Source organism: Lactuca virosa, chromosome 5, assembly GCF_052849685.1.
Source record: "Lactuca virosa cultivar CGN04683 chromosome 5, Lactuca_virosa_CGN04683_v6, whole genome shotgun sequence".
Lineage (NCBI taxonomy): Eukaryota > Viridiplantae > Streptophyta > Magnoliopsida > Asterales > Asteraceae > Lactuca > Lactuca virosa.
In genome coordinates, this window is record NC_136430.1 from 288,534,300 (window position 1) to 288,559,203 (window position 24,904).

Genomic DNA, 24,904 nt, shown 5'->3' on the forward strand with positions numbered 1-24,904 from the left:
CATACAACCCAATAAATACGTATATCAACCAACATGAAAATCAGAGTGTGTCCCAAAAGAGAATCCATATAGTGTGTGCGATGTAGTCAACCTGAGCTCTTCCCCTTGGCACCGGAAGTACTTGAAACATAAACTAAAAACCGTATGCACAAAGCTTAGTGAGTTCCCCCAAAATACCACATACCATATATACAAATAAACATATAATGGGCCCCACACGGCATCGAGCCCCGCTCGGTAGATAGATCTCGCCCCGCCCAACATACATTAACATATATCAAGTAATCACATACACATGCAATAATCACAAAGATACATAGCATACAAAGTGGTCGTTGGGCCCTGGCTTGGTAAGCATTTAAGCACATAACACATGCAAGAGTCACGTAGCTTGGCCCTTAACCAAGCTTGGCCCAAGATTGAATCCCAAATTCACAATCTAATGGGCCCAAAAGTCAAATAATCCATCAAGACCCAAATATGGACCAATTTCCAATTGGGCCCAATCTCTTCTCATGGGCCTTAGCCTAAGTCCCAATAATTATCCTGGCCCAAAACTCCCAGAATCAGATGGCCCAACTAAACGCTAACCTTCTAAGCCCAAAACATGGCCCAAACCTAAAGCCCAACATTGAAATGCAACCTGACTGAGTACGTGGGGCGTACTCAGCTTGTACGCCAAGCGTACTAGCTCGAAGGCTTGTACGCTGTGCGTACAGGCTTGTACGCCCAACATACTCCTCCAGATCAGCCATCTTCTAGATTTAGCTCTTAACCCATAAAGACTTCGCTTCAGAATGCAGATTCGACCTCCTTAAGTTGGATTATCACGTAAAGTTGCTAGCTTTATGTCCATGCATGGCTATATGAAGCTCTAAAGCTCAACAATAACTTAATAAGAGACTTAATGAATGCATGAGGCCTTAAAATCCATAAAGTTGGCAGCTTTATGCCTAAGGAGCCCATGATAACCTTTGATCTGAAAGGATAAGTCCTTTGGACGGCTTTAATCAATAAATCACCCAAAAATGGCCAAAAACATGACAAATCATCCCAAAAAGAGATCTAAGAAACTAGAAGTCAAGATGAGAACTTGATACCTCAAAAGCTTAGCAAAAAGGGTGGTGATTCTGGATCCAAGACCTTCTCTCCAAGCCTAGCAACTTCAAGATCTTCTAACTCCTTCAAAATGCACATAATGAACACCAAACTTTCTTCAAAGGCTCAAATGCTTAACAATGGAGCCTAGAACTCGATTTAGGGTTTTGTAGGCTTTAGAGGCTGGTAATGAGGCCAGTCCTAGAGAATAAGGTGGCTTATATAGGGAGCAAGACCCTCAATTAGGGTTTCATTAAAGTCCACGTACGCCCAGTGTATACATACGTACGCCTAACATATGTGAACTGGGACCCAACTCGCCATTAACTCAGTACGCTAAGCGCACCAAGTGGTATGCCCCGCGTACTGGCTTTTCAAACAATACACTAAGCATACCAAGTGGTACGCCCCACGTACTACTTCAGGGACCAAAATGTATAACTTCAAAATAGAAGGGTCATAAGGTACATACCAAGGCACAAGTGTTTCATGCCTAGCCTGATTTTGCGGGCATTACAACTAAATTTTCTCTTGTTATGAAATAGATGAGGGGTAGCTCAGGTTTCAATCCACCATCCTCTAGAATTTGCATCCAAAAGGTTCGACTCCGTGACCATAGTCGTAAGATTAGTAATCATGGCCACCATTGTGTTAGTATTCTGGTTCAAGGAGTCTTCCATCATTCTAAGAATTAATCCAAATGAATAATTAGAATGAAATTATGAATTTGTTTACACAAAATAGAAGCATCTGTTTACACAAAATAGAAGCATCTGTTTACACACGATATTGCAATATTAAAACTAAACAAAGAAAACTGATGTAATCAAAACACACTCGATTGTAACAATTTATAAAACATAGGAATCTCCCACCAATGCAATCAATTTCAGTAAACAGATAGAAGCATAATAAACGACTTTGTTTACAAAAAAAACCAGAAGCGTAAGATTTTTTATGGAAAACAAATTTAATCGAACAAAACTCGACTAAAAAAATAAAATAAGAGTAGAAGAATATGTTTACGAAAAACAGATTTGATAAAAAAAAACTTGATTATGGCAGTTTAAAAAACGCAAATATAAACATTTTACACAAAAAAGATATAACACAAGTATTAGAAATAAAAAATGAAACAAAAAGTTGGTTTAATCGAAACAAACTCGACTGACATAGTTTAGGGAACGATTTTGTTTAAGGTTGTTAGTTCTCGATAATATGCCTGCAAAATAAATAATTAGTCAACTATAACACCGAATTATTGAGGCTCGTGGTTTAAACGATTCCCTTAAACAAATCCGCGGTCTGTTCCTAGGGTACAACAGCCGAAGCATTATGTACTGTCGGATCTAACCACTTGCGTGAAAAGTTCATTGCAATTTGTATGTAGAGAGGAGGAGAAGAGAGTATTCGATAAGGGTGTGTTTGAATTACAAGGAAATGTCTCCTTACATATCAAACTTTGTAACTGCACTCGTTAATTCAAAATTAAATGAATTAAGTCACATTAAATGCATCAGTTACAAAAATTATACCAGGAGCCAACATTGTAATGTTCTGCTAAGACGGGCTTGCGCGGGCCCGAAATTTCGGAGCTGCATCCGTGTACGCGGGTCGCGCCCAGACACAATTTAGTTAAATTTTGCCTAAAAAATACATGATTCGCAGCACCCACGCAGGCATAGGTGTTAGAATAGAACTATGCATAGAAGCTTGTAAACTCATTACACACCTATGCTTATAAACCCACAAAGAGCTTACACTTTTCCTGTGTAAGACTCATTCTCACATTCACTTTATTTGCTACCTTTATTTTCAAAATACTTATCTTTAAGCATCGATATCTCATTAACACATTTTCGATTTTCGACACAACATATATCGTTTTAAACCTTTCACGGAGAAGAACATAACCAACTAAGGATTAAAATTATATATATATATATATATATATATATATATATATATTTAAATGTGTCCAAAATTTATTAAAAATACATAATTTTTATTAAAATTTCCAACAACTTTTCCAATAGTTAGACAAAATTGAAGATTTTTAGACATAGTTATGAACTTCACATATATCTGTGAAATGGCTACCTGGCTATGAAACGGCTCTTATGATCTCTAAGTGGTTATATATATATATATATATATATATATATATATATATATATATATATATATATATGAAGGTTTTTTTAAGAATTAGACAAAATTTAAACTTTTTAGGCATAGTCATGAATTTTACATATATCTTTTGTGAAAGGGTAAGAGTGGAGGGTGTCGTGTGAGCGGATTGAGGTTTGGGGTTGGCGATACAGCCGGTATCTATAGTGGGTCGATTCCGGCCACGATGTGGTCCTTCGACTGGTATGTTTGGTAGGTTGTGGATGCTGATGTGTTTCTCTCTCTCTCTCTATCTCTATCATTTTTACCACACATAACGATATATATATATATATATATATATATATATATATATATATATATATATATATATATGAACGCGAGAAATATATTAAAATGAGCTAGAAAGACGCTACAGAGAATCACATGCTACAAAAAAGGATAGGATAATACACAAATCAAACCAACATAACCTGTGAAACATAGCTCTATACTAAAAGATAAAGTCAATTTGATTTAATTATAAGATTAATTAAAAGTCAAAAGATTAGAACTCATATAATTTAATTGTTGACTTGAAGTCAATTTGAATTAAAAGATATATAAATCTCAATTATGTTGTGTGTGTGTGTGTATATATATATATATATATATATATATATATATATATATATATATATATATATATGTTATTTTGTTTCTTACATTTATTGTGTGCTAGAATGCACCAATAGGAATTTAGTAAGTTAAATAATTATTTAATTAAATAAATATAGATATTAAATGATTTCCATAATTATATATATATATATATATTAAATGATATCCATAATTATTATTCTCTTTTTTTGGAAACTAATTAAATCCGTCATTAATGTCAGCAATAACATTCTTTCAGAATGAATTCACATCTAGGTTTTTATATATGAATTCGTATTTTGTTTCAGGACTCACTCACTTAAAATACAATAAAGTTGTATGGAATATGAAGAACGAGATTGTATTCTACTAGAATACACTCTCATTCTGCTGGAATACACTCTCATTCTTCTAGATATGAATTCATTCTGAAAGAATATTTTTGTTGACATTAATGACGAATTTAATTCGTTTCCATAAAAATGAGTTATAAGTATGGATAGCATTTAATATACATATAATTAATACTAAATTCCTATTGGTGCATTCTAGCACACAATAGATGTGAGAAACATTTGAACTTACCTATATATATATATATATATATATATATATATATATATATATATATATATATATATATATATATATATATAATATTGTAAAAATATTATTTATATGTATAACACTAAAATAGACATTGCGTTCTCACATGTTTCTTAATTGCATTGTTAGTCTTACCATGACTAGACTCATTCACTTTATTGCCATAAGGGAGGTTTAAGGTAGGTCTCTTTGATTCCTAACGAGGCCGGCTTTTAAGTGGCATTCATTGCTCGCCACCATCACCTCCTTCTTGCGTTTGAAGTGGATTTATCGAAAGGGTTTCATAAGGAAATTGTGAAAAGTTAAAAGTATTAACTCTATAAGTAACAAAACAAAATCCCGTTATATATATATATATATATATATATATATATATATATATATATATATATATATATATATATATATATAATGTGAATCTTATGTTTCCCATGGAAATTACACCTTGTGGTATGTTCTTGTTGACGTAAGCGTGTGTGGTTTACCGGCTCGTCAAAAGAAGAACATAGGAAAAGGAAGGTATATGGTGATCACGATTATCAAGCGTTACTTGAGCTGAATCTCATTGTAACTTTTCATGGTCGATTCACCATTTGGATTCATGATCCTAGGTTAATACAATCATGAATGCTAAATGAGCATTATAAGAGATTAACATGCAATTGATAGAAATCAATCAATCTCATTTTCTAGGACTCTCATATAGATTGAGATCGACACTTGTTTGTCCACCTAAATAGCTTCATTTTGTAATTTTGGCTGATACACTTTACATTGTGAAGCCAAATATGGATCCTAGCCTTTTGATTAATAATTTGTTATTGGTTAATTACAATAAACGGGTACTTGATGAAACTAATTGTGTTTTTTCTCTTAATAAATAACCAACAACTCTGGTGCTACTCCTCCTTCTCCACCTGTACCAGCCACTTCATAAAACATCTCTCTACTCCAACTCTTCTTGCTAGATAAGCTTACTAGTCCAAACTACCTAGATTGGATTTATAACCTAAGGATCACTTTGAGGTACGAAAAGAAGGAGTATGTCTTAGATGAGTATCTTAAAGAGGAGCTTCCTAATGATGCTACAAAATAAGAAGAAGCCAAACATGAAAAGTATCGCTATCACTCGATTGAGGTCTCATGTCTAACGTTGGTTTCCCATTTACTCAAGTGTTGGCTTGTAACACCCCATTTTCGCATTCCAATATAATTCAATAAACCGAATCGTCCGTAAATCGTAAAAATGAGTGCACCAAAACACACACACACACACACACATATATATATATATATATATATATATATATATATATATATATATATATATATATATATATATAAAGTACACATCGTTTCGATCCCGAAAATATAAATCCGACTCCGTATGAATTAGATATGATTTTTATAAGATATAAAAGTCAGTCGCGCATAAGGAATGTGTGACATAAAAAGCTACGAAGAGAATGATTGACTTTTGGGTAAAGTCACTAAAAGGAAAATCGTAGTACTCTTTAAGATGGGAATTTTGGAAAAAGGAGCACCAAAAATCAGAGTTCTTACGAGTTACGAGAGAGTTATGATTTTTGTAAAATCATCAATTCATATTAAAATAAGGGCTAGAAATAAATCGGAATTAGCCGATAAAGCCTAAAGTAAAGTTGTAATACTCGTTGAGAGATATATGTGAAAAAAACAATGTAAAAAACGGAGTCTGTTTGAAGAAGTTATGGAATTTACAAAATATGCGTTTTGTATCGCACGCGGTTCGCGCCAGGTGCGCGACACATGCTTCTAGAAGGTCAAAATGCAGATCACGAAGAGCTTGACATGTGGCACAATGAGGCTGGGGGAGACGTTACCTTAAAATGCATGATGTGCGCCCCTTTTACATGCCGCCCACGAAGTAACTGTCCTGGTGAGTTCATCTCACACTTACATAAAATAAGCTTAAAGATGTAAAGCATTCCGGGATCTTGGCAGGACATCTCCATCGAGGGTAGCTAGCCAATATGCCCCCTTTCCTGCTTCAACATCTATGAGATACGGTCATTCCCATTTAGGTGCCAGTTTACCTACACTAGGATCCTTGGTGTTTTGGAAATTTTTCCTTAAAACCAAGTCTCCTATCTGGAATCTTTTGACTTTTATATTCTTGTTGTATGCCTTGGTGATTCTCTGTTGAGGAGCGACGACGCAGATCTTGGCAAGATCCTTGAGTTCATCAATAGTATCAAGATCATGGGCCAGGATCCTGTCGATGTTTTCTTAATTTAGAAGTAGGTATCTTGCTGTTGGGATCACCACTTCAGTGGGGATCATTGCTTCTGCTCCAAATACCAAAGATTATGGAGTTTGGCCTGTGGTTACTTTGGAAGTGGTCCTATATGCCCATAGGACGAAAGGAAGTTCTTCTCCCCATTTTCCTTTCTTTTCATTTAACCATTTCTTCAAGTTATTGACTATGATTTTGTTGCTAGATTCTGCTTGACCGTTGGCTTGAGGGTGAACAATAGTGGACATTATCATTTTGATTCCCCAACTCATGCAAGAGTCTCTTGTCCTTTTGCTTCTAAACTGGGATCCGTCGTCGCATATGATTTCGGCATGGATCCCAAACCTGGTTAAGATATTGCGTTTAATAAATGAGACTACCTCTTTGTCTCTTACATGAACAAAAGTTTTGGCTTCTATCCACTTTGAGAAGTAGTCGGTCATCACCAGCATGAATACTTTTCCTCCAGGGGCTACCAACAATTTCCCCACTATATCCATCCCCCACTTCATGAATGGGCAAGGGGAGATGATAGGATGTAGAGTTTCTGCTGGTTGATGTAGGATCTTGTTATGTCTTTGACAAGCATCACATTTTTGAGCATATAGGAAGGAATCTTTCTTCATGGTCGGCCAGTAGTATCCTGTTCTCAACACTTTGGAGCACAAGAATCCACCCCCAGTGTGATTGTCGCAGTCTCCTTCATGTGTATCTTTTAGAACTTCTGCAGCTTCATGATCTTCTAAGCATCTAAGGTATGGACCTATCATAGATTTTTATATAACTTACCTTGGATTATTACAAACCTTGAGACCGTTGTTCTGAATGCTCTGTCGTTTTTTTTTCCTCTTTTGGGATCGTGACATTCTGGAGGTATTCCATAATAGGTTGGTTCCAGGATCTTGAGGTTGGGGAAGGATCCTTGATGTTAGGATCCTAATAAGGAAATTGAGGATCGGGGTCTTCGATAGTAGCGACGTTGGTAGTATCCTCATGATCGTCGGGATCCTTTAGTCTTTTGGCAAGATCATCGATCGTTGAGATCAACACGTGGATTATCGAGATCCTAGTTTCTGGAGGGATCCTAATAGAAGATCCTAAATTGGCTAAAGCATCTGCTTCAGCGTTGTCTTCTTTAGGAACTTGGTTCAGGCCGAATGCTTCGAATTTGGAGGGTAAATTTTTGAGGATCTGGAGATATAGTGCTAGTCTTTCTCCTTTTACTACATAGGATCCATTTAAACGGTTAGTCAATAATAAGAAATCGACGAATACCTGAAGATCATTGATTTGAAGATCCTTGGCTAATTGCATTCCCATGATTAGTGCCTCATATTCTATCTCATTGTTGGTTGCATTGAACTCACAGTTGATTCCTTTGGGCAGTATGTTCCCTTGTGGCGATTTTATTATGATCCCTAGGCCAGTTCCTCTTTGGTTTGATGCTCCATAGGTAAATAGTGTCCATGTTCCCATGTTTTCTTCTTCTAGAAGTTGTTTGGCTTCTATTTCTACTTCAACTTGTAGATCATCACTAAAGTCAGCCATAAAGTCTGCCAATGCTTGATATTTTATAGTGGATCTTGGCTCATACTTTCTGTCATATGTGCTTAGTTTCAGGGACCACTTTGCCATCCTTCCTGACATTTATGGTTTTCTCATAACATTCTTAGTGGGATAATTAGTTCTTACATTTATAATATTTTGTTTCAAAATAGTGTCTTAATCTAGTAGAAGCAGTTACTAATGCAAGTATAATTTTTTCAAGGTGGGAGTACCTGGTCTGAGGATCCAAGAGACTTTTACTTACATAGAATATGGGATTTTGGTCCTTGGTCCACTCGAACCTTTTGTTCTTCATCAAGATGTCATAGAAAGTATTGCATCTTTCTGAGGATCTTGAGATGAACCTGTTTAGGGCTGCCACTCTTCCTATTAGTCTTTGAATATCTTTTGTCGAGGATGGTGATCTTAGATCGAGGATGGCCTTGATTTGCTCTGGGCTTGCTTCAATTCCCCTTTTGGTCACCATTTATCCAAGGAACATGCCCGATCTAATTCCAAAGCGACACTTGGAGGGATTCAGCTTCATGTTATATTCATCTAATATGTCGAAGGCTTCTTCAAGATCCTTGAGATGATCTTCGGCTTTCTTAGACTTGAACACCATGTCATCAATGTAGACTTCCATGGTGTCCCCCAGTTTCTCTTTGAACATCTCGTTGACTAGCCTTTGGTATGTTGCACCTGCATTTTTAAGGCCAAATGCCATGGAAGTATAACAATAGATACCTATTGGAGTTATGAATGTCGTATCCTCTTGGTAAGATGATTTCATCTGGATCTGTTGGAATCTCGTTGATGCATTCATGGATGTTAATAATTCATGACATGTTGTCACGTTTATCATGGAGTATATGTGTGGTAGAGGGAAAGGATCCCCGGGATAAGCCTTGTTAAGATCCGTGTAATCTACATACATTCTCCACTTACCATTCTTATTTTGTACCACGACCACATTAGCTAGCCACCTTAGGAATTTCACCTCCTTGATCATTCCTGTTTTAAGAAGTTTTTCTACTTCTTCTTGTATGACTTGGTTTCTCTCCGATGCGAACTTCCTTCTCTTTTGGTGTATTGGTCTGAAAGATGGATCAATGTTAAGTTTATGGGTTATTATATTTTTATCTATACTTGTCATGTCCTCGTGCTTCCAAGCAAATGTCTTGCTTCTAGCTTTGAGGAACTTTATTAGATCTTGTTTGATTTGTTCAGGCATTGAGGATCCTATGATAATTTTGGCTTCGGGATCCTCAAGGTTTAGGGACACTTCCTTTACATCTTGCTCTCTTGTCTCTAGCACATCTCGTGCCCCCTGCTTTAATTTCTATGCTTGTCGTGGTATTGTTGAAGATTTCATCGAATTCTTGTAGCATTCTTTGGATTCTTGTTGGTCTCCTGTGATCTTCACTGTCCCCCATGGGGTGGGCATCTTCACACATTGATGATATGTCGATGGGACAACCTTCATTTGGTGGATACATGGTCTACCTACTATAACATTATAAGAGGATAACGTATCAATTACACAAAAACGTTGAATAGAGTTAACCCCCTCTATGTAGATAGGTAGCTTTATCTCGCCGGCTGTATGTTTGGTTTCGCCGCTGAATCCAATCAGCACTGAGGATCTTCTAACTATTTCGGACTCCCGGATGTTCATTCTTTTTAACGTGTCCAGGAGTATAATGTTAACTAAGGATCCTCCATCCACAAGGATCCTTCTGACGAAATGGTTGGCGATGTAAAGAGTGATCACCAATCCGTCATGGTGAGGATCCTGGATGGCTTGTCTATCTGCTTCGTCGAAGGTGATCTCTTTCTCGTTTGTGATTGACGTATTCTTTTGTGGCCTTTCTTCATTCTCTGTTTTTGACACCTTGGCATGCCTCGTTGCTGCAGAATAAGAGGTACCACAAATGTTAGATCCTCCAGAGATCACATTGATTACCTTGGCATCGGCAGGAAGGGATCCTGGTTTGTCGAGGATCTTCTAAGGATCCTGATCTTTCTCTTTGGATCTCTCCCTTCTTCTTCCAAGGATGTGACATCCCCAATTTCACGGCCAGAAAAGATTGATTTGTTTATGCTTTATTTAAAAATCAGAGTACCTTTTGAAGAATAATATTGCGAAATTTGTTCCCAAAATATGATAAAAATATTATTAAAGCATTTCTAAAGAAATATATTTTAATTATGTTAAAAACGTTGGGATGTCATCGTTAATACAGTACATAAGCATAAACGGAAAATAACATAGGCCTTCATACTAGCAACTTGACAGGATGACTTTTGAAAGTAGAGGTTGAATTTATTATTTGGAATAATAAACTAGTATATAAAAGGATTTATTAATGTATTATGGAAATAATATATTAATTAGAAATCATGTTATTTAATTAGTATTTAATCAGAAATTAATTTTGGGATTAAAGGAATTAATTAAAAGTGTAGGGGCTGTTTTGCAATTAATTAATAGTTGTGGTTTTGGGCTCTTGGACCATCCTAGAAGGGATGGACAAAAACTTCTAGGGAGGCCCTAGAATTTTTGTCCAAGGCCTTAAGTATGAGGAGTCCATGGGCTGCTTAGGCCTTAAGCTGGAAATTAGGGTTTCCTCCAGCAAACCCTAGCTTTGGCTCTAAGCAACCAACATCTATATAAAGAGCCCCAACCCCTTGAGATTTTGGCCATATGTTTCCAAACCCTAGAAGAGTCGAATTCTAGTGCTTCCTCCTCCTTTCTCCTCTCATCCTCTTGCTTGGTGTGTTTGTGAGCCATTAGAGGTGTTACACTTGTAACACTTGCTCTCAAAGTTCAAGATCTACAAGGAAACCATTGTTATTACTACATAACAATAAAGGTATGTATCCTAACCCAAGTATAATGTTATTTTCGAAAATTGCACATGCCTCCTAGGGTTTCAAGTTTTTGTGTTCAATACTTTTATGTCTAATAGAGAGTTCATAGATCCAACAATTAGGGTTGCATGCACACATAAGATTGTTTTCTATGCTCAAATCCCATCAATGGTATCAGAGCAATTGGTTTGTTTTCAATTAGATTTGATGCAATTGATTAAACTTGACAAAATTAGGGTTTATGGCGATTAAACCCTAGGCCTTGGATTTTTCGCAAATTAGGGTTTCATAACCCTGTTTTTCGAAAATTGCTAAGGGTTTTTAAACCCTTTCATTTGGCCTCCATATTTTCGAGATCTAGGGTTTCCTAACCCTAGGGTTTTCGAAAATTAGGCAAGGTTGAAAGCCTTTCTTTCCACCCCAACTCATGGATTTCGAAATTACGGTTTTTGGGTGGGTTGTTATTTTTGGTAATTATCTTGTTAATTGTTTAATTAGATAATTAAAGATTTTGGTATATCCCTCCAAAATTTTCGAAATCTAGGGCGTAAGGGATTAGGTTAAATTAATTTATTTAATTTAATGGATAATCCTTGTTTGATTTAATAAATTAATTAAAGGTTTGATTAATAGATAATTATTAAATCAAAGTTTTAAATTTTAAAATTTAAATTAAATTGTTCTTAATTTTCAAAATTTTAAATTGATTTAAAACCCTAGTCTTCTGAAATGTTTAAAATACAACCTTATACTATATGTAATATTAAAGGTTTAAATACTTACTATAGGTATAAGACAAGTCAGTCGAACCGCTAGTACGCCTCATTCACGAAGCCGGTCTACAAGGGGAGTTTATGGAGCAGCCTATAAAATGACCGCCATTGGTATCCATTATTACCCACCACTCCCTTGATTGGTGGAGGGTCGTTAGCCGAACGGGTTTAATAGGACACTTAATTCTCATTAATAAGTATAATGGAATAAATAAAGTAACTAAATATTTTTATTAAATTCCCAATTTAGTTACTTTAGAAAAATGTGAATTTGATGCTAATCCATAAATTAGTGGACTTAGAAAGGGTGTGTTGTTGTTACTTTATAAAAGTCGTTAGTGGAGCGTGTGTGGTTAACCGACACACTAATATGGACTTAGAAAGGGTGGCAATGGGTGTCTCATAAATTATCATTGATTAATGGAGCGTGTGTCGTTAACTGGCACATTACTTAGGTGATAAATGACATCGAGAGTACCAAGCTAATTTGCAAGGTTATTCACACCTTGTTTGTGATCCTCGGTATCCCAGTTCGTGGTCGTCATCTATACTCTGTTAGATGACTGGATAAGGTCAAGGACTCTCATCATTTATTTCATCTTTCATCATCTATATCATCTACCCAACATAATTATCGGTATAAAATACATATACATTTTAAATCGAGTAAAACATGTATAAATCATTCATCTAGCATAGATATCAGGAACACAGATAATAAGCACATATAGCATGTAATTTATATTAAATACTTCATATATATGTGTAAGATGAAAGTAACTATGCACTCACTTGTTAAAGTGACGACTCGAACTTCGGGCAGCGCTTCGCTTCTAGCAACTGTCTTTTCCTTTGACGTAACCTAGTGTCATTATTACTAAGTCTTAGTCTAATATTTATTGCGACTAATTATTAGTCTAGATTCATCATTAATTCAAAGTCTACTTCAAGATCTATCAAGTAAGGAACAACCAGGTAGGATCATATCGGACATAGGGTCCCTTTGGTATACGAAGTATACTGTTTGGAAATTCCACTTTAAACACCTCACTAAATCCAGCCTAGACATCATCCCTATAAGTAGATCAATCAGTATAACGACTTTGAATCACTGATAAATTTTGGTTATAGGTTCATAATAACGATAATGAACTTAAACATAAGTTATACTTAAACTACGATAAGCATAACTCAACTTATAGGTGGTTTAGCGAGAAACCGAAATCTACGTGGGCAGAACTTCTAAGCCGAAAGCTCTTCTTCTTGGGGCTTTCCGGCGCTCCAGGCTTCACTACTAACAACTAGGAGGTGCTAGATAAAATCTTAGGGGCTTTGGGGGTGTTTGGGTGAGAGTTGGTTGAAGAGGTGTGAAGAAAAGAGTGAAAACGCAATCTTTATAGGCTGGAGGAATTGTGTACGCATGGCGTACTCACTAGCTACACAGGGTGTACTTCAGTACGTTGGGCGTACATGAGCTACACATGGTGTACTGAGGCCACGTGTCACGATCATGTGCTAAGCTGTGGGGAAGAAGGTGTGGGCTAGATATTCCCACGTGTCACTCGCTGGTTAATGCAAAAATTTATTATCTTCTAAAATCCGTAACTTTCGTATTCCGAGCTCTGTTTTTGACGTTCTTTATATCCATGCATAGGTATCGATGTGAATCTACAACTTTCGTTTAGTCTCCGTTGGCTAATTTTAACTTTCTTTTTAAAGTTATATTTTAACAGGCTTAGACAGTTAAAGTCCATTAAAAATTCATAACTTTGTCATCCGACCTCCGATTTCAACTGTCTTTATATTGTTGAGCTCCTATTAACGAGATCTTCTATTCTCATTTAGATTGTGAAGGCTAATAATCGATCGATCTAAAACTCGATTTCCGGGTTGTATACTACTACGATGAATCTTAGAAAAATCATATCTTCGTCTAACGAAGTCCGATTTGGACGTTCTTTATATGAAAGCTCTCGGTTTAACGACTACTACGACTTTTGTTTAGATTGCTAAGGCTAAAAATTATTTCGTCAAAAATTTACTTTTTACGATATGTGGAGCCGTGCCGGTTTAATTGCGAAACTTCGACGCATAACTTCTTCGTTATAAGTCCAATTTTAGCGTTCCTTATATCTCCGGAATCCTTGTTACGACTACTTCAACTTTCTTCAAAGATATTGGATCTAATCTTGCACATAAATCATATAAATCCAATTTTAGTGTTCCGTATTTTATTCATAGTTTATTATATCGTTATAAGCACGTATATTGCACATAAATCATATAAATCACATAATACTCAAATAATTCTTCTTCATTACATAAAATAGGTTAAAACTGTTGACCCTAACTATTACATCATCAAAATAATGCTTAGCTAGAAACACGAGCATTACAATTCTCTCCTCCTTAGGATGATTCTGTCCCGGAATCATGCATTAGTAAACAGATGTGGATAGTGACTCATCATGTCACTATCGGTCTCCCAGGTGAGGTTCGGCCCATTCGAATGTTTTCATCGCACTAGCACTAATTTGACCATCTTGCGTCACAATTTCTTCATCTTACGGTCAACAATTGCTTCAGGCTCTCCGATTAACCTCCTATCTTCATCAATCCTCAACTCCGAAAGTAAAATTATATCGGGAACCTCTCCCATAAATTTCCTCAAATAACACACATGGAAAGTGTTAAGAATACCATCCAGTTCTTCTGGAAATTCCAACTTGTAATCTTGGTTCCCAATCCTCTGAAGAACCTTGAATGGCCTAATAAATCTCGGACTCAACTTTCCTCTCTTTCCAAATCTTATATGTCCCTTCCACGGTGAGACTTTTAGCAACACCGAATCTCCAACTTCGACTGTCATTAGACATCGCTTATCGTCAGCATAGCTCTTTTGGCGATCCTGATCTGCTAACATCCTTTCTTTAATCACTTTTAGCTTTTCAGCAGTCTGATGGACTATTTTGGGACCCATAAACTCCCTTTCTACGGCCTCAAGCCAACAAGACGGCGTACGACACTTCTGTCTGTACAAGGCTTTATAAGGTGCCATCTTGTTGCTCAAATGGTAACTATTGTTGTAGGAAAACTCTACCATGGGTAAATGCTCATACCAGTTGTTTTGGTCGAAAAATGAACAAGCTAAAATCAACCAAAGTGTATGAGATGCTGTGATGTTCAGAGTAATGTAAGTATGAAATGTAGATCAAAGTGACACAAGTTGTTTACAAGGAAAGCCCTTGATCCTTTATAGGATCTCCAACATAAAACCTTGGGAGGTGATAATGATCACCTGCCTTGATATTTTTATTCATTGGAAAGATCGATTACAAAGAAAATGAAATTAAAATAAGTACAAGTGTTGTTGTTCAGCCCAATCATGTGTGTAGTGTGATGAATACAAGTGATTTATATAGTCTAAAGCTAAGCAACAAGAACTCCGAAATTTTTGGGATCCTCCGAGATCAACTCATAGACGTTGTTAGACTTGGTCTTCTGGGTCTTTTGCATGGTTATGACGACTATTCGTTGAGAATAAGTCTTTAACTGGTTATTTCTGCACATGTGAGAAAAGATAATAGAATATATAACCGTTATAATTATTTGGGAAATAATAGTCAGGATCCTGAAGTGTGCTAGGGATCCTGAAGTTTGAGGATTCTTAGGTTTGAGGATCCTTATTGTAGTTCAGAGATCCTAGCCCTAACAATTGCCCCCAATTTTTCCCTGAAAATAAGCGAATTAGTTTCGAATATATTGAAGGGATAAATTAAAATAAATGAGTAAAAATAGAGATAAGGGTAGAAAGATAAGTTTTTTTAATTTGAAATCCCCAACGGCTAGATTTCTACTCGTTTAAGAGGTATTTATGAGGCAGTCAAATCATACGCCTCTCTCTTCAGTCGTCATTATAAATAGGGGCGAATGGTAAGTTTTCCTCTACTCTTTCTCAATCTTTTTTTATCATTACCGGCTAACTTTGAAGGTAAATTCCTCCTTCTCTTTCTATAAACTTCTTCATCATGGGTAAAAAGATGACCGTTTCCCACAAAAACGTTCCTGGTCTTCCTGAGGATGACTTCACCGATCAAAAGTTTTTGTCTTACGACGATACATGCTCTTTTGACAATGGAGACATCCAGTCTCTAAAATATGGTGGAGCTTTTCCTCCCGACACTGTGTTCAGGCCATACGGCCCTTTGATCCAACCGGATTTCATTTCCTCTTCATGGGTGTGCTTTCCGGAGTACCCTTTTTCTGTAAGCCTAAAATTCCCTTTCTCTCGTGTGGTTTCTGAGTTTTTTGAGGCTACAAAGCTCCCTTACATCCTACTGATGCCTATCATTTGGAAGATTCTGTATTGGGTTGAGCATATGAATCGAACTCATGATCTTGACATGTGTTTAGCTGAAGTGTCCCATGTATATGACCTTTCGACTTTCCGCAATTCTCGTTTCATGTTCAAAGTTAAAAACAAATCTCCTCTTGTGCTGAAAACAAAAGACAACGATGGGACTTGGAAGGAGAGATACTTCTTTGTCAGGTATGATTCCATTCCCGGCGGGGATTTTCTGCCCAAAGAATGGATTAACATGGGTAGGATTTCAAGATTATCTTAAAAGATCCTGAAATTTACTTTCTTATTTTGTTTGTTTTGTTACAGGGTTTCAATCTTGGAGAAGTTATTTCTGCTGCTGAGGATACAAAGGAGAAGATCATTAACTTTCTCGCACTCCCTGAGGCAGATAGATCCTTTAAGCTCAACTAATCCAGTCTACAAGAGGGTTCCTCCAACACTGCTTCCATGGCTACAAGTATAATTCCTCATCTCTTCTTCTTGTTGGTTTTATGATCTTCGATTTTTAGAAGGATCTTTACATTTATGTAGGCTCCAAGACCACTTGATCCAGTGCTTATTTTGCTTTGGTAGACATTAAAGATGACATGACCAGCGGCTTGATTACGGTCAAGCAGGAAAAGGTTTATACTATCCCTCCTTCGAAAAAGACTCCACTTGATCTGACTGTGAAGACCTCGGGATATCAAAAGAGACAGACATTTGAGGCTACGGATCTATGCCTTGGGAACCTCAACATTGAGGATTCTCATGGGAAATTGGCTTCCTTTTCTCAGGCTGTAAGTTAATTTACTTATATAGTTAGCTTTTTGCCTGTTCGTTCCTTTACCTTTACTGATATTGTGTTTCTTTCAGGTCTTCGCTCATGTCTCTCAGTTCTCCATTGATCTTAGGATCAGTGCTGAAAGATCTGAACATGCTCTAAAGGAGCAAGAGAAGCTCTGGAAGACAACCAATGAGGATCTTATTTGGAGGGTGGAGTTGTTGAGCAAACAGAAGGTTGAGAAGGAGGAGAAGCACATCCTGGAGATCGAGGAGGTTATTTTCGGCACAAAGGCAAGTGTTGAGGTGACTGTTTGGGAGGCCAAGATCAAGTTGGTGGGGGATCTTGAGAACTCAGGATCTTGGAATGTAGCTGGATGGCACGAGGCACTAGCCAAAGTTACTGGCAAGCCTGTCAACAGTATTGAGGATCCTGAGTTAAAGCCTGCATAGGAGGAGAAGAAGAAGGATGTGGCCGATGATGACCAGTCGAAGGTCTAGATTCGCATGAAATTAGTCTAAATAGTTTTTAGTTTCATCAGTAATGTAAGACAATTAACTTTTTGTTGGGTTGGTGTGTAACCCTTTTTAATTCAATGGTTGTATTTATCTTTCATATTTCTTCCTTGATTATCTTGCATGACTGTTATGGTACTATGATCCTTAAATAATTAGGATCCTCAAAAATTTGGTTCCTGTAAATAGTCTCAAGGTAAAACTCTTTCTATAAGTAACAACCCATCTTCAATAAGTAGCCTTTTAAAGTCAACTTAAAGATGGGAGGTATGATAATCAAATAATATTCGTCTGGGATCCTCGGGCTTTACTTAGAAAAAGTTTTAAAGTTTTTTAAAAATAAGGATAGATGAAACCTGGTGATCTTAGGAAAAATTTGAAGTTATGACTTCCCTATCTTCTTATCATCCTGATGCTATCATGCAAAAGTATCTTTGCTTTAGAAGTTTGTTGGGAAGGATCCTCATCTTAGCAAATTTCAGGAAGGATCCTTTATTGAAATTAACTTTAACTTGAGGAAAGTCTTTGCATGATGATGCTATAAATCTTGTTTACTTTTTGGGAAGTATCCTATCTTCAGATAACAAGCTAATGTTATGAATTTATAGCAAGTCTCTGGGGAAAAATCCCAATTCAAGGTAACACGTTAATGTTACAAACCTTAGTGAATCACTAAGGAAAATCCCAAATCATATGACAACATGAAAATGTTATAAACTTTATGTATTTTCTAGGGAAGATCCCAACTTGAGATAAACCTCATGTATTTTCTGGGGAATATCCCAACTTGAGATAACATGTAAAAGTTATTATTTTGGTCAAAAATACACAAGTATAAATCAACCAAATTGAATGAGAGGGTGTGATGTTCGAATTGTGCAATAGAGAAAGGAAAAGAGAATGACACGATTGTTTACAAGGAAAGCCCTTGATCCTTGCTAAGGTCTCCGGCACAAAACCTTGGCAGGTGATAATGATCACCTGCCTTGATGATTTTATTAATATAAAATGATGATTACAAATAGTATTTCAGTAAGAACAAGTGAAAAAGTTCGTAGAGTAAGCTATGAGTAAGTAGAGTGTGTCGTGTGCGATATACATGTGTCAATTTATAGTCTAAACTAGCTAACAAGATGTACGATATTCCTAGAATCCTCTATGACCAGCTTTACAAACGTTGTTGGACTTGGTATTCCGGGTCTTTAGCATAGTTAAGATGACTCTCTATTGAGAAGAAGTCTTATCTTGACTATTTCTGCACATGTGATAATTAAGAACGAAATAACACCGTTATAAATGTTAGTAAATAATAATAACGGTAATAGTCGGGATCCTGAGATAGTTGAGGATCCTGGATATTTGATGAGGTTTGAGGATCCTGAATGCTTTTAGGATCCTGGCCCTAAAAATTGCCCCCAAGTTATTCCTGAAAATATAGGAGCTAATTTCGAGAATATTAAAGGGATAACTTAAATTAAAAAGGTAAAAGGAGAGAGAAAAGTAATTTTCAAAATTAACCCTTAACAGCTAGGTAGCCTTTAATGGTCAAATCAACCTCAAATCCTCAGTATAAATAGAGGTGATCAGTTCCACAATTCTTTACACGTCTTGTGCTACCGGTGTTTTTGATAAAGGTAACATCCTTTCTGCCTCATCTCCTTTCTACCAAATTTTCGATCATGGGTAAAAAGATGATCGTTTCTCGTAAGAAGATCCTAGGTCTTCCTTAGGACGATTTCATCGATCAAGGAATCTTGTCTTATGACGAGACGTGCTCCTTCGATGATGGTTATATCGAAGCATTGAAGGCTAGTGGTGCCTTCCCTCCTGAAGCAGTCTTCAGGCCTTATGACCCTTTGATCCAACCATAGTTCATCTCCTCTAATTGGGTGTGCTTTCCGGAGTATCCCTTCTCTATTTTAGCCTTAAATTCCCTTTTTCCGGAGTGATCTCAGAGTTTTTCGGGATCACGAGACTTTCTTTCGTCCAAGTGATGCCTATCATTTGGAGGATCTTATACTGGGTTGAGCTCCTGAATCAGGCAAAAGATCTTGGCATGGGTCTGGCTGAGTTGGCCCATGTCTATGATCTCTTAACTTTTAGCAACTCTCGCTTCCTACTCAAGGTCAAGAGTGGCAAACCTCCTCTTGTTCTAAAAACAAAACACAATGATGTGGCTTGGAAGGGGAGATACTTCTTTGTCAGACGTGACTCTATTCCTTGCGGAGATATCTTACCTAAAGATTGGGCTAATAAGGGTAGGATTTCAATACTTTTGCTTGTGATCCTAAAATCCTATTCTTATTTTGTTTTTTCTGTTATAGGTTTCAAGCTTGGGGAGCTCGTTGCTGCTGCTGAGGAAACAAAGGATAAGATTTCTAATTTTCTTTCTCTCCCGGAGGCAGATAGATCTCTCAGACTTGATCAATCCAGTCTCCAAGAATGATCTTCCAACACAGCTTCTATGGCTACAGGTATATCTTTCTTTCTTTTTTATTTGAACTGTTGTCTTAGGATCTTCGATCTCATCAGGATCCTTATTTCTTGTGCAGGTTCCAGAACAGTCCGCTCTAATGCTCGCTTCGCTTTGGCAGACCTTGAGGATGACATGACCAATGGCTTGGTCAGGATCAAGAGGAGAAGCCCTCTGCTCTGCCTCCTTCAAAGAAAGCTCAACTTGACTTGGTTGTGAAGACTCCAGGATCCCGAAAGAGGAAGACTTATGAGGCCACAACTTCCAGCCTAGAGAACCTCAGCATCGAGGATGCTCTTGGGAAGTTGACCTCATTTTCCCAGGCTGTAAGTTTCCTGTGTATAAGAATTATTTCTGTTAGTTTATCATACATGTTTCTTCTCTTGCTGGTGTTTGAGTTTCTTTCAGGTCTCCGCTCATGTTTCTTAGTTCACCAATGATCTCAAGATCTGTGCTGAGAAGGCTGAGTCTGCTCTAAAAGAGAAAGAGAAAATATGGAGGACCACCAATGAGGATCTTCTCCGGAGGGTGGAGTTGTTGAGCAAACAGAAGGCTGAGAAGGAGGAGGAGCACTCTGCGGAGCTTGAAGAGGTGATTTTCGATGCGAAGGCAAGTGTTGTGGTGGCTATCCTGGAGGCTAAGATCAAGTTGCCGAAGGATCTTGAGCATTCAGGATCCTGGAATGTAGTAGTATGGCGCGAGGCACTAGCCAAACTGACTGGCAAGCCTGTCACCACTGTTGAGGATCCTGCACCGCAGCCAGAAGTAGAGAAAGAGGAGAAGAAGACCGATGATGACCAGGCTAAGGTCTATGACTTTTAGGTGGTTAGGGTAGTCTAGTTTTTTGATGTAACCATTTGACTCCTGTATGGCTATAAGCCTTTTATTTTGAATACAAATGTTATCTTTCCTTTATCTTTCTATGTTTCCTTTGCCTGCATAATATGACACTAAGATCTTTTCATAGTTAGGATCCTAAAAACAGTGAATAATTTTCAAGATAAAGTTCTTTTGGAAAATAATAGATAAAATGATTTGATAAGGATTGAATTAGTTAAACAACTAAAAGTAATAAATTAAAATAATAAAACTTAAAAGTTTCTTTAAAAGTTTGATGACTGACTTGTAATCCGTAAGAGTTTCAAATAAATAAAACAAGTATAAAAGAATTTGTTAAGAACTAATCTTGGTAAATCTAAGTGCTTTAAAACTTCATTAAATATATCAATTTAAAATAGTAAATGACTCTGAAGTGATGAAAGTTTATAAATCAGCAATTGGTTTAGGATCCTGGAAAATTTAAGATCCTTTATTTTACTCAAAAAATTTCAAATTTAAGAACAAGGAAAGATGGAACATGATTGTCTCCGAGTTTTTCCTTAGGCTTCAAAAGTTTTTCAATCTTAGAATTTACTAAGGATAAATCTCAACTTAGGAAAGAACTTAGGATTGCTGTTGACTTCTGATGATAAGATTCTTATTGATGAGGATCCTTACCGATGAGGATCCTTAATGAAGAGGATTCTTAATCATAAGATCGTACGGGGGAATTCCTTTCTTAGGATAACCTTTTTAGGTTATAGACTTTGACAAAATTCTTAGTTAACACCATAAGTTTAATTGAGAACATGTTAATGTTATATACTGGGGAGGATCCCAACTTGTGACACATTTCATGGGGAAGATCCCTACTTATGATAACATGAAAATTTTATGATTCATGTGTATTTTCTGGGGAAAGATCCCAACGTGTGATAACATGAAGATGGTATAAACCTTATGTAATTTCTGGGGTAAGATCCCAATTTTAGATAACATGAAAATGTTATAAACCTTAAGGATCTTAACTTATGTTCAAAGAAAAGAGGTTTGCCAAGCCACTGCATCGTGAAATAATCCCCTTATTCATATCCCATAGTTAGATATCCTGTGTTCAAGCGAGGTGTATAAACCTTAGTTCGTGTGAAAGAGGTAATTAGCTCTTTAAACCTTAGAGGGGATTTAGTACCCTTAAGCATAGGAGAGATGATCAGTCTCTAGCTTGTGTATATGATAGTTTAAAGATCATACCGTTGATATAATGGAATTGTCTAAGTGTTAAGATGCTGAGATCTTCGTGTGTCAAGATCCTTATGTTTCAGGATCTTCAACCATGAGGAACTTTATGTTTCAGGATCATTGCTTATGGATTTCCTTAGTTGTACGTTGTTCTGCATAGCAAACGTTAGCTAGGGGTGGGCGTTAGTCTATCTAACGCCCCTCCGATGCTTAAGTTAGTAATGTATTCGAGGAGAAAATAAGTAATAATGAAAAGTTTACGGTAAAGAACACGTGCACCTCGGTTTGTTGAAGATCAATTGATCTTATTTACATATGGTATGCTTTGAGATGTATAGCATTCCAGGATCTTGGCAAAATGTCTCCTTCGAGTTTTTCTAGCCAATATGCTCCTTTTCCTGCTTCAGCATCTATGAGATATGGTCCTTCCCACTTAGGAGCTAATTTACCTACACTAAGATCCTTGGTGTTTTGGAATGTTTTCCTTAATACCAAGTCTATTATTTGGAATCTTCTAACTTTTATGTTCTTGTTGTAATCCTTGGTGATCCCTTGTTGATAAGCAGCAATGCGTATCTTGGCAAGATCTCTGAGTTCGTCAACAATGTCAAGATCGTGGGCTAGGATCCTGTCATTGTTTTCTTGATTTTGGAGCAAGTATCTCGCTGTCGGGATCACTACTTCGGTAGGGATCATTGCTTCTGTCCCAAACACCAAGGAGTAGAGGGTCTGACATGTGGCTACTTTGGAAGTAGTCCTATTTTCCCATAGGACGAAAGGAAGCTCTTCTGCCCATCTTCCTTTCTTTTCATCTAGCCTTTTCTTCAAGTTGTTTAGTATGATCTTGTTGCTAGATTCTGCTTTACCATTAGCTTTGGGATGAACATGAGTGGACATTATCATTTTGATTCCCCAACTCATGCAAAAGTCTCTTGTCCTCTTGCTTATGAATTGGTATCCATTGTCGCATATGATTTCAGCAGGGATCCCGAACCTGGTCAAGATATTACGTTTAATAAATGAGACTACCTCTTTGTCTCTAACCTGAATGAAGGCTTCAGCTTCGATCCACTTCGAGAAGTAATCAGTCATCACCAACATGAAGACTTTTCCTCCTGGAGCTATTGGTAATTTTCCTACTATATCCATTCCCCATTTCATGAATGGGCATGGAGAGATAATAGGATGTAGAGGTTCCGCCGGGTGATGTAGGGTGTTGCTATGTCTTTGGTGAGCATCACACTTTTGAGCATGTAGAAAAGAATTTATCTTCATGATTGGCCAGTAGTATCCTGTTCTCAATACCTTGGAGCATAAGGATCTGCCACCAGTGCGATTGCCATAGTCTCCTTCATGTATGTCCTTCAAGACTTCTGCAGCTTCAGGATCTTCCAAGCATCTGAGGTATGGACCTGCCATAGACTTTTTATAGAGTTTACGTTGGATTATTAAGAATCTTGAGACTCTTGTTCTGAATGCTCTGTCACTTTTTTCTTCTATTGGGATCGTGCCATTCTGGAGATACTCCATAATGGGCTGGATCCATGATCGTGGAGTTCTTCGAGGATCCTGTTCGTCAGAATCTATTTGAGGAGGGATCTGAGGGTCAGGATCTCCGATGGCTGCTACACTTATTGGTTGTTCAGGATCATCGAGTTTGTCGGAAAGGGCTTCTATAGCTGGATTTATTATGTGGGTTATAGGGATCTTCATTTTTGGTGGGATCCTTAGGGAGGATCCTAAGTTGGCTAAGGCGTCTGCTCTTGTGTTTTCTTCTGTAGGAACTTGGGTTAGGCTAAAGTTTTCCAAATCAGAGGCTAATATTTTGAGGATCTCGAGGTATAATGTAAATATTTTACCTTTCACTGCATAAGATCCATTGAAGTGACTAGTTAATAATAAAGAATCAACAAATACCTGAAGATCCTTGATTTGAAGATCCTTAGCCAATTGTAGTCACATGATGAGTGCTTCATATTCCGCTTCGTTGTTGGTTGTGTTGAATTCGCAACAAACTGCATGGGGTAGGATGTCCCCCTGTGGCGATTTTAGTATGATCCCTAGCCTGGTTCCTTTTTGGTTTGAAGCTCCATCTGTGAATAGTGTCCATTTTCCTAAGTGTTCATCTTCTAGGAGTTGTTTAGCTTCAATATCTACTTCGTTTCATAGATCATTACTAAAGTCAGCCACAAAGTCTGCTAATGCTTATGACTTTATGACAGATCTTAGCTCATATTTGATGTCAAACGTGCTTAACTTCACTGACCATTTTTCCATCCTTCCTGACATCTTCGGTTTTCTCATCACATTCTTAATAGGATAATTAGTTTTCACATGTATAGTATGTGTCTCGAAATAATGTCTTAACTTAGTAGAACCAGTTACTAATGCAAGAATTAATTTTTCGAGATGAGAATACCTGGTCTCAGGATCCAGAATACTTTTACTTACATAGTAGATAGGATGTTGGTATCCGTTAAGATCCTTGGCTAGGACAACACTTACCGCACTTGAGGATAGCGAGAGGTAGAGGAGAAGTGGTTCTCCATCTATAGACTTCACCGGAAGTGGCACGAAACTTAAGTATTTTTTGAGCTCCTAAAAAGCTTCTTCGTGCTCTTCGGTCCATTCAAACTTCTTGTTCTACTTCAAGATATCATAGAAGGGCATACACCTTTCTAAGGATCTTGAAATGAACCTGTTGAGTGTTGCTACTCTTCCAGTTAGCCTTTGGATGTCTTTTGTTGAAGATGGATATTTCAGCTCGATGATTGCTTTGATCTGCTTCAGGT

General features: G+C 37.1%; 1 protein-coding gene across 1 annotated transcript; it reads right to left on the reverse strand.

Annotated features, from left to right (window-relative positions):
* Positions 1–7,684: 7,684 nt before the first annotated feature.
* Positions 7,685–8,395, reverse strand: LOC145112874 (uncharacterized). The gene has a single exon (XM_079048992.1). The coding sequence runs from the start codon at positions 8,393–8,395 to the stop codon at positions 7,685–7,687; it is 711 nt and encodes a 236-aa protein (XP_078905118.1).
* Between the last annotated feature and the right edge of the window lie 16,509 nt (positions 8,396–24,904).